Source organism: Centroberyx affinis, unplaced genomic scaffold (genome assembly GCF_046629955.1).
Source record: "Centroberyx affinis isolate AG114_WGS23_722 - 3 ecotype Tasmania unplaced genomic scaffold, CSIRO-AGI_Caff_v1 ptg001253l_1, whole genome shotgun sequence".
In the NCBI taxonomy this organism is placed as follows: Eukaryota; Metazoa; Chordata; class Actinopteri; order Beryciformes; family Berycidae; genus Centroberyx; species Centroberyx affinis.
This window is the reverse complement of record NW_027279764.1, coordinates 344,793-360,742: the sequence shown is the minus strand read 5'-3', so window position 1 is coordinate 360,742 and position 15,950 is coordinate 344,793. Positions and strand designations below refer to the sequence as shown.

Below are 15,950 nucleotides of genomic sequence, written 5' to 3'. Positions count from 1 at the left end.
GTTGTTTAGGATATAACGTATTAACAACGGAATGAGAGCGTCAACTGGGTGAAATCACTGCGCAGTTCTACTGACAGCGACACCGTCTGGCGGGAAGTACGGAAAATGGCTACGGTGCCTATTTTTCTTTCTTTTTTTTCTTCTTTTTTACACTAAAGCTAACAATGCTGCATTCATGTGTTCCGCTAACTTTCCTCAAATTTGGGAGTCGTAAATCCGACACTTAAGTGCTTTTGGTCGGACATAATAACAAAATAGATCCCGTGACAAAGGTAGCGGTTGGTATTCCCCGAGTTCTATTTTAGAAATCAAGCTATTTGTGACACTACGGTAGAAGGAGAGGAATTAGGTTTGTAATTGACGAATTGATCGATTACATCAGCTATGCAATTGGTGTTTTAATCATCCAAATGTTGTTGCATATCCTTCATTTTTACCATTAGTTGTTGACATGGCTTTCATGCTCTCCGCCCCCCTAAACGTCTCATCTTGGCAAATTGGAACAGCACAGACTTTCCCCAGTAGATTATGTTGGGTCGCTCTGACCGTAGTTCCAGTATTTCCGAAAACACTTTAACGCAGCATAACAAACGAATTAGAGACCCAAGCTGTCCTGCCTCCACGAACCACAGCTATTTTGAAGCTTTTTAATTCATAGCCAGAGCATAACAGATTTTATCCATCTCGATTTTCCAAGGCCTGTTTGTGAAGCAATATTGAAGTGTGATGTCTTGTGATGATCTGGATGTAGACTTCATCTGCTCCATCTGGACCCACGGCAGCAGCAGTAACACTTCTTAATGGACTCAATTGTTTTTACCCTTTCACTATCCTCTGAAAGCTCTGCATGGCGTCCTGGCACCGTCTTCAAACTTTTTTCATGTCTGAGGCGCTCTCAACCACTTAGAAAGAAATGGGCTAATTGCTTAAGTGCTGTTCTTATTAGGGAGGTAAAGTTTGCAATCATCCATTACGGGAAATAGCAGATGTCTCCCTTCACTGTGTACCCACATAACCCCATAAAGGTCTGCTGCTGGTTTTATGTTACACTTAGCAATATGATGTCTCAGAGCCTCACCCCTCTCATTTTGGTTGGAACATTTTCAGTCCCCCTTTAAACTGACCATACTGTGCCCATTTCCCTTTGGGCTCATGGACTAGATAAGATTTAAGAGCAATGACTGACCTAGTGTATTATATCCATACTGTGGGGTGGATATGCAGTCAGAATAAAAGTCGAAGACAAAGTTAAAGACAACAAAAATGTTTTATTTAGAAATTCACAGTTTCTAATGGCACTACAGTTTTTGTAGTTACACTCACTTCTGCTCAAAAATACTGTGCAGCTCTTCAGAGTAATCAGAAAGAGAGGGAGAAAGAAGAAAAGAGATGCCTGAAAGGATAGCACTTGACATACAAGGTAGAATAGAAAAAACAAAAAGGCATGAGGAGTTATACAAAGTGCACACTGAGCTCCTAAGATTTCTCATCAAAGGGCAAATCTCCCTATTCACCGTGTTATGGGATAAGTAGATTCAGAGTAGTCTTTCTCTCATAACACAGGCACGCACACGAGAGCAACAAGGAACCTCACTCGCATGCATACAGGTATACACACTCGCACACAAACATGAGATCATACACATTCAAAATAAAAGGTACAAAAAAAGTTGTGATTTGCTGGGCGTGTGGAACATAGAGTCACATTAAAATATATAGTGTTCCAATCCATACCCATTCTCACTGCGTTCCCTTTATTCTAGAGGACCGATTCATGTCCTGCTCCTCAGAAACCACAACTTTCACTCACGGTGGGGCAAACACGTATAGTCAAACAACGACATGAAAGGTGAATAAAAGACTTGAGTGAGCGAGCGAGCGAGCGAGCGAGAGTGAAGATACACTGAGAGACAGCTAGTCGGGAAAGCAGGTGTGCAGACCGGTAAAGCATTTCAATCTCCTAATGGGAACTAGAGTGGTTAATAAAACAGGCGTATTAAAATCAGTTCTCTCCACAGCCAAGGAGAAATGCGTGCAATGGGGGTCAGAGGTGACTGTGGTGGATATGAATATGCAGAGAGGAGGAAGGGGACCGTGGAGGCTGGTCAGTAGAGGTAATTAAGTTATAATGGGAGTGTAGAGTTTCAGATTTCAGAAGAGACAAATTCTCAGTCTCTCTGATACAGTTACCAAGCCCAACCAAACAGAGCCAGTCAGAAAATCACATACATAAACAAAGACTATCTCTTTTCTCTGTTATTAAAAAACCCTAATACCCCTTTTCACATCTTCTCATATACTTAAATATCATTAAAATGAATGTCTTAGGTCAATCGGGACGAGGTAAAGTCAGTTAGTTAGCCATCTAGCAAAGATCCTGAAACAAGCACACAGGAGGCAAGACAATAATACACAAACAACAACAACCTGACTTTAGCCCATTATCCCTTTCTGCTACTTCAACTCCCCAACAGCTCTGAAAACATGCAAAAGCAGCAGTCTGATAATTCCTCATAAGCCTCTGAGGTGTGTGGTCGTCAAAATATATTACTCTATTATTGTGTTGGATATATAAGTGACATGCGACTGCCATCACGCCTGTCTGATATGCCTGGTCGAGGCAAGCCTAGTGAGGAGGCATCACAGTTTCAGAGACTAGACTCTCCAGCCATTTGCAGCAAATAATAATTATAGAAACTCACATAACATGTAAAAACATAAAACTAGTGTGTGTGGATGAGCCATCCACCGTGACCACGTGACAGTACCGTTGAGTGTACTTTATTGCATTACTCCTATGCAACATGCTCACATGGACATACTACTGTGACACTGCAGGGTCGGGAGACTGGGAGGCCAAGGCCTGTACTAGACAGTTAACGTACAGGATAAATCTCTGGAGTAATTTAAATAAATAAATAGATAAATAAAACTGGTCTCTCAGTGTCCTCTGCAGGGTCCCAGTAGGTGTGTGTGACAGACTGTGTAAACATTCACCTTTCCATCCATACTGGCCTAAATCAATCCAACCACTTAGGCAACCACCAGCTTGGAGCACGGCTCATTTATAGATGAAAACAATAAGAAACAACTATGGCTGGACTCTAGTCTGCTTGACCTTGTTTTACCTGCCTCACAGTTACAATATCTACTGTAACAATAGACAATCTCTCTTCTCTCCTCACTTGGTGTGGGGTGTGTGTGTGTGTGTGTGTGTGTGTGTCTCTCTCTCTCTGTGTGGGTGGGTACAAGGTTTTTGGGCCCAGCCCAAACTGCCTCAATATGGCGAGCATTTCATTGTAGACTAGTAGGATTTCAAGACTGCTGCTATTGTATTTTGTAATGTGGGCTAAAGTGAGACAATAGACTGAACAGACAAATGCTTTCAGACTCAGTTGAACCCCATGCTGAATACATTTCTTCATTCAGCTCTGATGGTTGGCTTGGAATTGACTGACAGAGAAAGAGAGAGAAAGAGAAAGAGCGAGAGAGAGAGAGAGAGAGAGAAAGAGAGAAAGAGAGAGGGTCTGGTGTATATGAACGGTTAACACTCTGGTCCCATACAAATAACTGTACTCGTGTTACGTTGGAACAACAGACAGAATGCACGAAATGATGGCAATGGAAGACAGGAGGAAATGAGAAGCATAAGAGAAATAATTTTTCATGCTCCACAGTTCTCTCATAATGACATGTTATCCAAAAGAGCAGCTTAATACTTCTTGAGGCCCCCGAAGAAGCAAGGAACTAGAGTTGGGGCTCACCCCAGCTAGCACCTCTCCTCACTGTGCTCTATATGGGGAAAAAGCCACTGGTGCTCAACTGCCATGGAACAATGTGCTTAACCAGTAGAAAACAGCTCATCCGCACTTCAATGGATTTGACTTGTATTTATGTTTCACTCCCCACCATAGTGTCTCTCTCTGTCCAAAAGGAAAAACATCAACAATCCTTTGAATTTCATGTTTTCATCATTAAAAGGTCTAGAACAGATATAAAGGCACATAACCGTAAACAGGTCTCTGATAGGGCTATAAACTTCTTCAGGGAGGAGTGGATGATGCTGAGCTACTGTTGCCATGGCCACTTCAGTTCCACGGTGCGCCTAGGTGCTCATGGGAAGTGTGGTTCTTTGAGACGTGGCAAGACCTCATCTCCTCACTATGCCCATCAAGTCTGCTACCATATAGTCTGTGTATGGGTGTGAGTATAAAGTTGTGTACAAGTGACTCTGAACTGCACAAAGAGTGAACACACAGGTCCGTGTGTATGTGTATTCAGACGTGTCCGGTGACAGCTGTCACTCCTATGGTCCCAACACTGATCTCCTTGTTTCCCTTCATCAGATGCTGCAGGCTGGGCAGAGAACCGACGCCTCCGCCTGGCACGGAGGGGAACTGCAGCTCCGCCTGTCGCGACTTCCGCCGCTTCACCGAGCGCTTCTCCTGACGAGACTTGGAGGGAGGCGGATGGAGGGCAAAAGGCAGGGCGTGGCCATTACACAGGCCCGAGGAGAAGATGGGAGAGGGAGGGGGGAGGCGGCTTGTGTAGGACTCCTCAGAGTGGGTGGACGAGCTACAGCTGCTGGTCTCTGAGGGCAACTCCTTGGAGGAGCAGGAGGACAACGATGACACCTCCTCTACAGAGGGCTGGAGAGGCGGAGGGGGTGGAGGTGGTGGTGGAGGTGGAGGTGGGAGAGGCAGGCAGGGCTGGAAGCCATTACACTTGGGAACCCCGTTAGTGAGTGGCGCAGAGGGGTCGGACGCCTTCAGAATCTCAACCTTGTCCGACGATTTTGTCTTGCACCGCTTTTTCTACAGGAGAAAAATATGGGAGAAGGAGCGAATGATAAACACAAGGTTCAAAGAAAAACTTTAAGATGTAACTAATAATTCAAGGCCATATTAACCACCTTTGTGCTAGACACTATACTACCATTATTATTTGAAGTAAGTCATGATGTTCTTCAAATCTTAGGTTAGAACTAGAACACTACAAAAGTAAACATTGATTCCCAGTCCGTTTTAGAGGTACAGTGAGTGTGTCACTTGGTCTAGTATGAGGTCACACAAATGGGTCAGAGAAGGGTGGGAGAGTTCAATGGAGAATGATGGAATTTATGAGAAAAAGGATTTGGGAGAAATGGATATTACTGACATGAATATGTGAACAAAGTATTCACAACTGACCCTTATTCTTCCCAGTGCTGTGCTGTGCTAGGATTCAAATCCACAGTGTCAGCAAAGAAGTGGTTAACAGACAAGTCAGCTATATGTAGCGGGGTGACATGAGGGCTGAGTCTTAACGCTCCTCAGCAGCTCCCTTTCCTCGTGTCCAATACATTGCCACTTTTATTCTACTTCAGATCAGTGACCCACAGCATTGAGAGACAGCCCTGCTCCAACCCACTGACAGACTGACTGACACCAGAACACACAGCACTTAAGATGGCCGTCACAGCCAACAGCAGCAGTTGGAATAGACACTGTACCTTTTTCTCTGGAGAAAACCTTAGAGGTTCTACAATGTACAAGTCATCTGGACCTACTGAACAGGGGAGAAAGGGGCCAGGTTAATGATGGAATGGGAAACAGGAATACATACATGTAAAAAGCATGAAACGACCTTGCAAGTAGTAGTATTAAGGCAGCAAAACTTCACATTCTAATCATAGCCCCTCTACTGTAAAGAAAATAGTATGTATTTTCAAAGAGGTCAACACTGAATGTTATATACTGTATATGTATATACAATTTGATTAAAAACTAAGGTTAGCCTGAAATAGCATAAGTTACTGCCAATAAAAAGCGAGTTGCTATTCTTTATTTGTTATTACTACTTGCAAATGTCCATCAAGAGCCAGCAAAGCATTGTGCTCTATTATTATAGTCCTTTAGCCTGCAGGTGGACACAAGCTGGCAATGACAGCCTCTCAGCCTCAAGGGCAAACACACACACACACACACACACACACACACACACGCATGCACGCACGCAAACACAGAGTGGAGGAATAATGAACAAGCAACAGGGAGAGTTTTAGGTTTCATGAGTGAAAGGCTTAATTCTTTTATTGCTTGCACCAGCCACTCCCTACAGGCGTGTGGCTTGGTTCCGCCCCCGACACTGCAGGGATATCAGCCACTCAGAACGGTACTGTGTGTACGAGGAAGCAACAGAGATACAGAGTGTGAGGAAAGACACAGAAAGAGTGAAGAAGAGAGTCTAAGAAATGGTCACAGTCATGCGGCTAGTGCTGCGGTAGCTTGATGCGGTTAGCCAAATGGGGCCGGGATAGCGATAACATGATCTATGCAATTTGTCACCGATGGGGCTATGACTGTGGTATCTTGAGTTTCAATCTTGCTTAAACTACAATGACAGATGAGGGAGGAGAAACACAACACATGGAAAAACATTGAGAGGGCAGGTTTGAGGAGAGAGACGTGTGTACAGTGTGTGTGTGTGTGTGTGTGTGTGCGTGTGTGTGTGTCAGTGTGTGTGTGGCTCTTACCTTCTGTAGAAGACAGCTGGAACGACTTGGAGCGAACAAGTGGACAGGTCACCCTGCGCTTTAGACTCATATCATCATAAGAGGAGAAGCATCTGACAAGAAAAGACAAGACGCTCGCATTCGTAAAGTGTTGTTTACGATGTCCTACTACCCACCACAGTCAGTGGCAGGACAAGTATAACAGCACTAGACAAGCAAAAAAAAAACAGCTGAGAGTGCTCCAACATCTTCTATTCAGAAGCAGGGCCTGGGTGGAGGGGATCATTATAACAGACCTGAGAAAGCCCAAACAATACTTATGCATAACTCAGGGAACCTAAAGCCAGGTTTAACACAACGGTCCTATTTATACGTCGTAGAAGTGCGAGTGTGTGTGTGTGTGTGTCTACCAACCTCTTGGGGCTGGGGTAGTGGTTGCTCTTGGGCAGGGCAGCAGGGTTGGTGTGAGGGTTGGGAGAGGAGCTGCGGCAGCACTGCAGACACAGCAGCAGGCCCAGAGAGAGACACAGGACCAGAGACACCACTAGGTAACTCTGGCGGTCAGATACCTGGAGAGAAAAAGCAAAACAACCAAAGTGAATTGCAGTGCAGTATTCTGCTGCAAATAAAATACATTTAAAAACAAATTTTGTGTTAGCACAGGCACAGAATAAGAAGCTTTTCTCCCCTAATAAAGATGAAAAAGTCTAAAATGGGTATAAAATAATAATTCTAATCATAAGCATTTTAGACTTACTCCTTCAGTAAGATCTTATTGGGATTTTACTGCAAAGATCCCACCTCCAAATCGCATACATACCACAATACCATATAGGTCAATTAGGCTACAGTGTTAGACACAACTGCGTCATATCCTCTATCACATGCAACAGCATCCACCCATCCAACTACCAAGTAAGCAAAAAGAAAGTCATAAAAAGCACACAACTGAAAATATTTGGGACTGTCTTGTGTTCAGGGGAAAGAGAAATGCATGTTTCGCATGGTCTTTAAACCTGTTTGTTATCTGGCCAGGAATGTTCAAAATTTTGCTGTGTAGTTGACTACACAGTGAATGTCCTCATGCCATATGTGCTTGGCTCAAGTGAATCTCTTTCCCTCAGTAGTGTCACCAAACTCATCTATACTGCCAATTAATAACTGATTGTCCATCCTCTGTTCCATATATCCATCACCACGCACAATCGTTGTATTCATGATATTATTTTATGTATTTAAAGAGCTCCTTTGTGTAAAGCCACCATGTTGCTGCTGGCAGATTTCAATCAAGCAACCAAGAGTGTTTAACTGGGGAGCTGAAAATGCAGCAAGACCTTTGAGATGGAAGAAAAATATTTAGCATTCTCTCATCTTCACTTTTCCTCCGGTCTGAACTAAATGCAATGTATGGATAGCAATAGACAAAACAGCGTAGCTTCCCATCTAGACTGGAGGCCATACTGTAAGACTGGGTCACAACTTCATGTAGGTATTCATGTTCCTAGAGATCAATTAATGGAATCAGTGATGCTATCTGTCCACAAACTCCTAGCCACATACATCTTTTGTCAGACCTTTCCTTGACACCCCAAACTAAAGCAAACTGTGCCTTTTAGAGCTCCACCTTATCTCCTTTCCCAGTACTTAAGCAATAGCACTAATTAACTATTTTTGCAATTTGCCTCATGTTCCACTGAACAGTTTGCTGGAGGACATGCAAATAATAAAAGATAGAAGCTTTGCCACATAAGTCCCATGATTAGTATAATCTTTGCCCGTTGTTGCCCCAGAAAGATAACAGTTGATGTCTTTCCAGTATTTCCATGATCAACTTCACCTTTGCAAATGTTTCCCCTCTGATCATTGTAGGTTCAGGTTCATTGTAGGTTCAGCCTGGAGTGCCCAAAATGTTTTCAATGGTGCTCTTTCATGTTTGTGTCCTGCTGTGCTTTGGTGTCTAGCTGCTATCTCAGTTAGACAAATCAGGCTTGCAAACCCAGCCTGGCTCCAAACACTGTGTTGGGTCAGTTGAGATCAGCAGGCATCCAAGCAGCAAGCAGCAAACCAAACAACTTTTTTCTGGCTTTGCTAACTACCTTGTAACAATAGTATTTACCTCTCTCTGCAGCTGGCTGACTGTAGCGGTGAGATTGAGCATCAGTTTAGTGACATTCTCCAGCTGGCTCTGCAGAACCTGGATGGAATCTGTCTGCTTCTGGTCCTGAACATACACAGAAGAAGCAAAACACAACAGTTACTCAGCCATTGCTCAATATTATCATACATTATTGTTAATCATCTCTGATTCAGCTTCTCTAGATCAACTGACCTGCTCCTCAGCGATGCGGGAGGTGTTCTGCAGTTTGATGATGGTCTTGTTGAACGCTCTCTGCATCTCTTCCATCTGCTTACGGTATCTGAACAGCACAAATGCAAAAACCCATCTTATGACTTACTCCTTCACAATGTAAAAAGTTTTGAATACCTGGTACAATGTCATTGGTCATATGGCTCTACTAAGCAACTTTAACTTTGTTTGTGCTCTGCAATCTTAATTATTATAATATAATTCTAATGTCTGTTGTGTTCAGTGGCGTCACCTCTGGCTCAGTTCCTCCAGGTATCTGCTGGACAGACTCATGTTCATCTCCAGGGCTTTGATCCTGTTGTTCAGCCTCATGAACACACTCTCTTTCTGGCTGGAGCCGTGCACCGCTCCCCCATTCAGTAATGCTCCGTTCCCGTTCACTGCCCCGCCGCCATAATCCGCTCCATTCTGCAGCTCCGCATAGAAGTCCGTAGCTGTCCTGTGGATATTCCCATTGCCGTTGGTACTCAGAAGGGGGTCGTCCACCAAGTCTTCCCCCCGATGGGCCTCTCCAGCCTGGGTGAGTGGGTCACCCTGCTCCCCATGGGTCTGGGAAGCCTGGAGGTTGTGTCTCTGCGAGTCCCCACTGTCTGCTCCTGACCTTACTGTGTCTGTGTGAGTGTCAGGCAGTGGGGGAGCTGTGGGCAGTTCAGTGGGAGGGGGGATCGGGTCTGCAGGCCTGGAGGCCACGGGAAGAGGCTGGACAGGCTGCTCCTTAACAGGGGGAACCAAGATGTCTAGCTGAGGAGGGGGTGTCTCGGAGGCCAGAGGCTGTAAGGGAGAGCTGAGGGTAGGGGTGGGGATGGCGCTGCTGGCCTGTTGCGTCTCTGGAACAGAGACCCTTTGGAGGGTTGGGGTGGGGACAGGGTCCAGGGCTGCGTCTTTAATGGGAGGTAGTGGTTTTTCCTCATGAGTGGGGGTGGGGCGGGACAGGGAAGTGTGGGAGAAACTGTGAGGGGGGATGGTGGAGGTTCTGCTAGGCTCCAGAAGAATGCTGGACTCTGGAGTGTGTGTGTCAGGGGTGTGAGTGCTGGGATGTGTGTGTGTGGTGTGTACCTCAGCAGGAGGTTTGCCCTCAATTTGGCCCTGGAGCGGGATCTCGGGCTCTGGAACTTTCTCTGTGAGGGGAAGGGTTTCCTGGGTGGATGTGGGCACAGGGACAGGGATTTGTTGAGGGGTGTGTGTGAGGGCAGGGGGGTCTGCGTCGGGGGGCGTCTGTGTTTGAGTGCCCAGTTGCCTCCGCCGAAGGCTGCGCTGTCTCTCCTTGGCCAGCCTGGCTGAGCACCAGCAATGGAGCAGCTCCGGCAGGGTGGCCATGCAGGACAGAGAGAGGGAGGAGAGGGAGGAGAAGGGACAGTACACCTGGCTCTCCCTCCGTCTCCTCCTCGCCTCCCTCCTTATCTGCTCCTCTCTCTCTTCTTCCTCCTCCTCTCCCTCCTCCTCCATCAGGGTGACAGTAGACTGTCTGGGCTCCTCGTCTTCCTCCTCCTCCTCCACCAGAGTGACAATCTGTCTGTCTTCAGGGGAGTCGTTTGATGAGGAGGAGGGTGTGGGAGAGTCTTTGGAGAGCTCTGAATCCTCGTGGGAAGCAGGGTGCTCTGGCACTGCAGTCTCCAGTCTGAGGTAAAGAAATGTGTAATAATTTAGCAGCATATCCATGGAGGAATGTATTGTTGTATTTGACTGTGCGAGTGTCTCTATTTATCGTGCTTTGTATGTACCATGCTTTGTTTGGAGGGTATTAATAGGTATGTGTTGTAAAAGCATCCTTACTCTCTGTATCCTTGTGTGATATGTAAATGGCATTTCCATTTTAATTGGGGTGTTGGTCTATGTGTGTCTTACGTTGCAGATTCACTGATGGTTGCAGTGGGTTTGAGCAGAACTTCTGTGCTCCCCTCCGTTTCATTCTGGGCCTCCGCTGTTGCATTGGCTAGAAGTTGGACAAACACACAACATTAAACAAACTCAGAACGGGACTTTGATAACTCCTGGCTGCAGTTTAAGATTAGACAGAGCCACATAACTTGGCCGCAGTATGTTTCTGCTAACTCCTATGTGGCTGTCAGAGCTACAATGTAGAACAGAGAACCTTTTGCCAACACTGTGTGGTTGGCAAGCCCATGTTTGGGAAAGGCATAAATACTGTCAACCGGTCTAGTCCAGTTAGAACCGATCCCTCTCCCACACCCTCTCCCTCACTTCCTCTGTGAGTGTAAATAGGCATCAGAATCATCATAACTAACTGCAGGGAGCCAGCAGTAAGTTAAAGAGAAATTGTCACAAAGCCAAACTTTGTGGAGTTGCTCCATTGATAGTAAATGAAAGGCTGGCTTTGTGGGCTCCCTTTAAAGCCAAAATGTTCTTTAATTCACAGTGACAATGCCAAATTTCAATTCAATTTCTGAACAAAGAAACTGTACACCTCTTTCTGGAAAAATAACCATGAGCACTTCCACAGCTTTCACAAAGTCTGCCTTCTATCTGTTGCAACTCCGAAATAAGAATCTCTTGTTTTTAGTTTAAGGAGAGACTTCTCATATACAGAAATCTGGACAAAGCTATACAAGATCGTATGAAAAATATAAGCAATAGGATAATTTTGTGCTAGGGTGGATTTTTCCCTTCAATTTGCTGCCACAGGGGTAAAGTTGCGTAAGAGAGACGTGACTCCCTGTGGGGTGAACAGGGCTAGGAGCAGGATTGGCGTCATAGACCCCCTCAGTCTTAATACGACTCAGCTCCTCTGCCACAGACTAGAACACAGATAGCCATAGTTCTGTTGAAATCCTGCTGGGCGCACACACACACACACACACACACACACACACACACACACACACACACACACACACACACACACACACAGGCTATGCATATGCTCACACTTAAGAGACGGAGAAAAAAGAATGACCCAGTTTCAGAGCCAGCTAATCTAAACAATATGTGGTAAGAGAAGTTGGGTTCAGTCAAACTTAGCAAGCCAGTGGTGAGAGACAGACAGGAAAGAAGAAAAGAGGGGACTGAACAAAGTGTGTGAGGAAGACAGTAATGTTACTAATCTGATGGCTGAACCAAAATTGCCAGTCAACCAGTCAATCGGGTGACGCATGCTAACCCATCTCCAAACCAAACTCGTTTTGAAGACGTTGACCTGGAAATGATTCATTGTTCTACATGGTTGAACCAGTTATGTTTGATATTTCCCTGACAAGGTGTGTAGTTCTGCAAAGAGAACAAAGCAGAACTAATACCAGGGCCTTGTTTTCCTCTGTTCCTTTCTGAGAAAGAACAGGAAGAAAGAGTTTCCTTATAAAATCTCTGACACTATGGTTTAGACTTTCACTGTGTACAGAGTAACGTCCACACAGGAAACTGGGTTGCAAGATGGCAGCACTTTTACACTTCTCCCACAGAAGACCTTTTAACCAATTTAAGTTATTTACAGAACTCAGTCTGTGGCAATTTCTCCACAGCAAGCCACAGTTCCAGGAATGCACATAATGCAGCATTTGAGGGAGTAAGAAGGATAAAGAAGATGAGGGGCAAAAGGAATTTTCTTTTTTTTATTTAACCTATATTTATTTAACCTATAACCTATATATAACAATCAACATGACCATTAACAATGGGCAGTGCAACAAAAGGAGAGAGGGGAGCAAAGGGGAGAGGAATTAAATAAAAAATGAAAAAAAGAGACCGGGCAGCAAGCAGAATGCAACACAGTATAAAAGTGTAACAAAACAACACAAATCATACAATAGACATGCACGGGAATAAAAGCATCATTGTGGGGGTGAACAAAACTGTTGCAAGAATCAGTAAGGAATGTAGAGAGTAGAGGTATGAAGTTAAAAACACACCAGAGCAGGAAATCTGTCAGAGTCTCCTGTGGTCTTGGGGGGCACACGAAGACTAAAGTTGACTAGAAGACTTACCCTGAGTCTGTATTAGTAAATATGGTATGAAGCTAATGACTAGTTAGCTAGCTATTCCCCAAGTAAACAGCTACAGGTGGCAGCACTGAAATAAACTAAGCAAATGTAATGTGGTTTACTGGATATCATACTAATTGGGCAAACTGATAAGAGGAAAAATGAAAACTCACAAATCTGAACAACACTGAAGGAGAGATACTCGGGGGAAAGTTAGACGGACTCTCAGAACGCTCCACTGTTTTCTCCAATTTGGTTTACTAGCTAGTCCTTTAACGCTGTTCAGAAATCTCAAACACTCAAATAATCGACTGGAACTACTCAGAACTGCCCTGCGAGACATTTTGACTGATTATTGGTGGCAGCCTGGAGTGGTTTGGCCGGGAGAAGTTTGGCCTTGAGAGGGGAAATTGGAGAGATAAAAAGTAAAAGATGATGAAAAAAAGGCAGGGGAAGCAACGAGGACACAAGGGATGAGTACCTTCTGTGTGCGCTCCTCCCTCCAGCTCTGGCTTGCCGCCCAGCACATTGGCAGCAATGTTGTTGACCATGTTCAGGATGGCATCTAAGGGAAAAGAACACACACACAACAAAATAATTATTTTCCAAGACATGAGGTTCCTGGTAAGTGGACAGGTAACAGCTTGAGGCTAATCAATAAAACCATAAGCCTTGGCATGCCTTTTTCCTTACTCTCCTCTCTCTTGCATTGCTTCAATGTTCTCTGTCCACTTTATTTTATTTTTTCTTACTTTCGCAGACTTTCTCACCAAATTCAGTTCCCGTTCCCCCCCTCTAACCTTCTCCTCCAAGCCTGCCCAGCTAAAGAAAACCCCTCTATGTGCCTCTGCTGTTTTTTTAAGGTAAACCGAGGGTTATGTTTGACCCCTGTGAAGGTTTGTGTGTTTGAGTGTGTGTAACCAATGAAACATACCAGTCCTCCCCTCGCTAAATCAGGAGACACGGGGACTTCACTGTGTGTGTGTGTATGTGTGGTAAAATGGAGTCCAGTATGAGCAAAATTTTACAGCCGAGACCCCACTCTAAGTCTGTGTGTACTTGTGATGCCATGTGGGAATAAAGAAACTGAGGGAACATTCAGCACTTTCTGCCTCCCTGTATCTCTAACCTGGACATACATTAACCACTGGTATTTGCTGGAGGGTGACACACTTGACTTGTCAGTGCACCAATAGCCAACAATGCACCTCTGCACATGTGTATGCTCTTAAACTGGACTGTAAATTTGTAAATCAGTAAACTGCAAACATCTGAACGTATAGACGCTCCATCTTAAACATTCACATTATTTATATACTATTCTTTGCTGCTGCAATAACCCAGTTTCCCCCCAGGGATCGATAAAGTTCATCTTGTCTTCTGTTGATGTTAATTGTTTTGATGTGGCATGAAGCAGACAGTTATTTTCTCTTGGATATTGTAGCTATATACGCATGTATACTGTACATACTGGTGGCTGAGCCAAGCAGGTTCTTAGAGGCCTTGTCCTCAGATGGTTGGTAGCCAGGGGGATAGTCTGAGGAGAAAAACACACCCAACAGATACAGATTTAGATTAAAACACACATTCAACCGTATGAGATTTTACACACTGAAAAAACATAAAATGTTTAAGAATTGAGGAATCGATAAAGGAAGCTCCACAGAAAAAGGCCTGTCAATATGGATAGCTACTTTGTTCCAATAATAATAATAATGTTATAACTCTGTCTCTCCTGCGGGGCTTATGTAGCTTGCTGACTTGGAACACATGTATTGTTGTGCCAGTTCAGCATAAAACTATGTTCATCACACGGATGAATCACTGGCTACTAAAATTGTTGGACAACAAAATGGACAACATATCCCTAAACAATTCCCAGATGTATCAGTGTCCTGGAAAATGCGTAGAAATCAATAGGTAACACTCTAAGACCCAATCAGATCACTATCTTACCGTAGTCTTCATCCAAGTACTCCAGTCTCTCTGAGGGGTACTGAGAGTCTGCTATCTCCTCATACTCCTCCACCATACTGGTACCAAACACCCTACACAGAACACACACACACACACATAGTTACTTAGATACAAGGACAAAGTGTTTTTAATACCACACAACAGAGGTGGTGAAGTTTTTCTTGGATGTGGCAGCTCTTTACTACACACAATGCAGATCACATACAAGAGAAAGTGTAATAAATATGGTCAGTGGAAACACCTCCTATAATCATAATATTGTGAAGGTTGTTTGTAGTATTTTTTTATGAACACGTATAATATTATATCCACCTCTCTTATAACTCTGCAACACAAAGGAAAAGCCATATGGCAAAAACAAACATGACACACCCAACCTTCGTACATCACACAGCAGAGGAAAACTGGAAAAATGGAAAAAGGACTAAAGAATACACTGTGTTTTCTATTACTTAAAAAATAAACGAGTTTCAGCCCTTGTTCTCCACATTCCTCTTTTCATCTCAGCCTTCAGTTATGGCCTTAACTTCAGAGAGGATCAGCAGCATATCTCAACTATGACCTTGTTGTAAAAATGTGAAGGAGGGTTTTACAGCCCCCTCAACCCCCTATAGCAATTCTCTCCTACCAAGTCCCCCATGATCCCTCTAGCTTGGGCTTGTAGGTATGTGTGTGCATAAGTGTGTGTGTGTTAAGCTAGAGTGATTGGTTACTCAGTGCATCCAACTCCGCATGAGAAACCAGGGTGTCGTGTTACACTAGAATGGCCAAAAGCACAATTTAAAACAACTCTAAATGCTCTGGCTGTAAGTGCAGTTTGTCTGAGGGGGGCAGGCTGGGTTCCAGCCCTCCCTGTGGTGGGAAATGCCACACAGAGCTGTAGATAATATACGTGTACAAGAGAGCGGCTGTATTTGGGAGGCATTTTTATATGTAGGACGACGAAAGACATACACTCTAGTAATGCGCAGCCAGCCCTACTCCTGGCCCTTGAACCACTTTCTTGGGTAACTTCATGCTACCAATAATCACCAAGAGAGGTAGAGAACGAGAGAGCAAAACTGATGAGCAAGAGCTAATTTTTTTTTTTGACATTAGGAGCCAACTCCAGTAGCCCAACAAATATCTCCTGGATTTCCATTAGCGTATACATGACACTCCCAAAGGACAGCATGTT

The 15,950-nt window shown here is 44.4% G+C and overlaps 1 protein-coding gene across 3 annotated transcripts in view; it reads right to left on the bottom strand.

Moving 5' to 3' along the window:
• Nucleotides 1-1,276: 1,276 nt before the first annotated feature.
• The window catches only part of suco (SUN domain containing ossification factor), a 45,664-nt gene continuing 30,990 nt past the window's right edge, over nt 1,277-15,950 (bottom strand). For all 3 annotated transcript variants that reach the window (XM_071524967.1, XM_071524968.1, XM_071524969.1), the window contains 11 exons: nt 14,753-14,844; nt 14,268-14,333; nt 13,278-13,361; nt 10,707-10,794; nt 9,094-10,479; nt 8,823-8,910; nt 8,610-8,714; nt 6,908-7,062; nt 6,515-6,606; nt 5,492-5,547; nt 1,277-4,814 (listed from right to left, as the gene is read on the bottom strand). In XM_071524967.1, the coding sequence (XP_071381068.1) occupies nt 4,278-4,814; nt 5,492-5,547; nt 6,515-6,606; nt 6,908-7,062; nt 8,610-8,714; nt 8,823-8,910; nt 9,094-10,479; nt 10,707-10,794; nt 13,278-13,361; nt 14,268-14,333; nt 14,753-14,844 (2,749 nt within the window). In that variant the 3' untranslated portion in view covers nt 1,277-4,277. The remainder of the gene's footprint in view (nt 4,815-5,491; nt 5,548-6,514; nt 6,607-6,907; nt 7,063-8,609; nt 8,715-8,822; nt 8,911-9,093; nt 10,480-10,706; nt 10,795-13,277; nt 13,362-14,267; nt 14,334-14,752; nt 14,845-15,950) is intronic.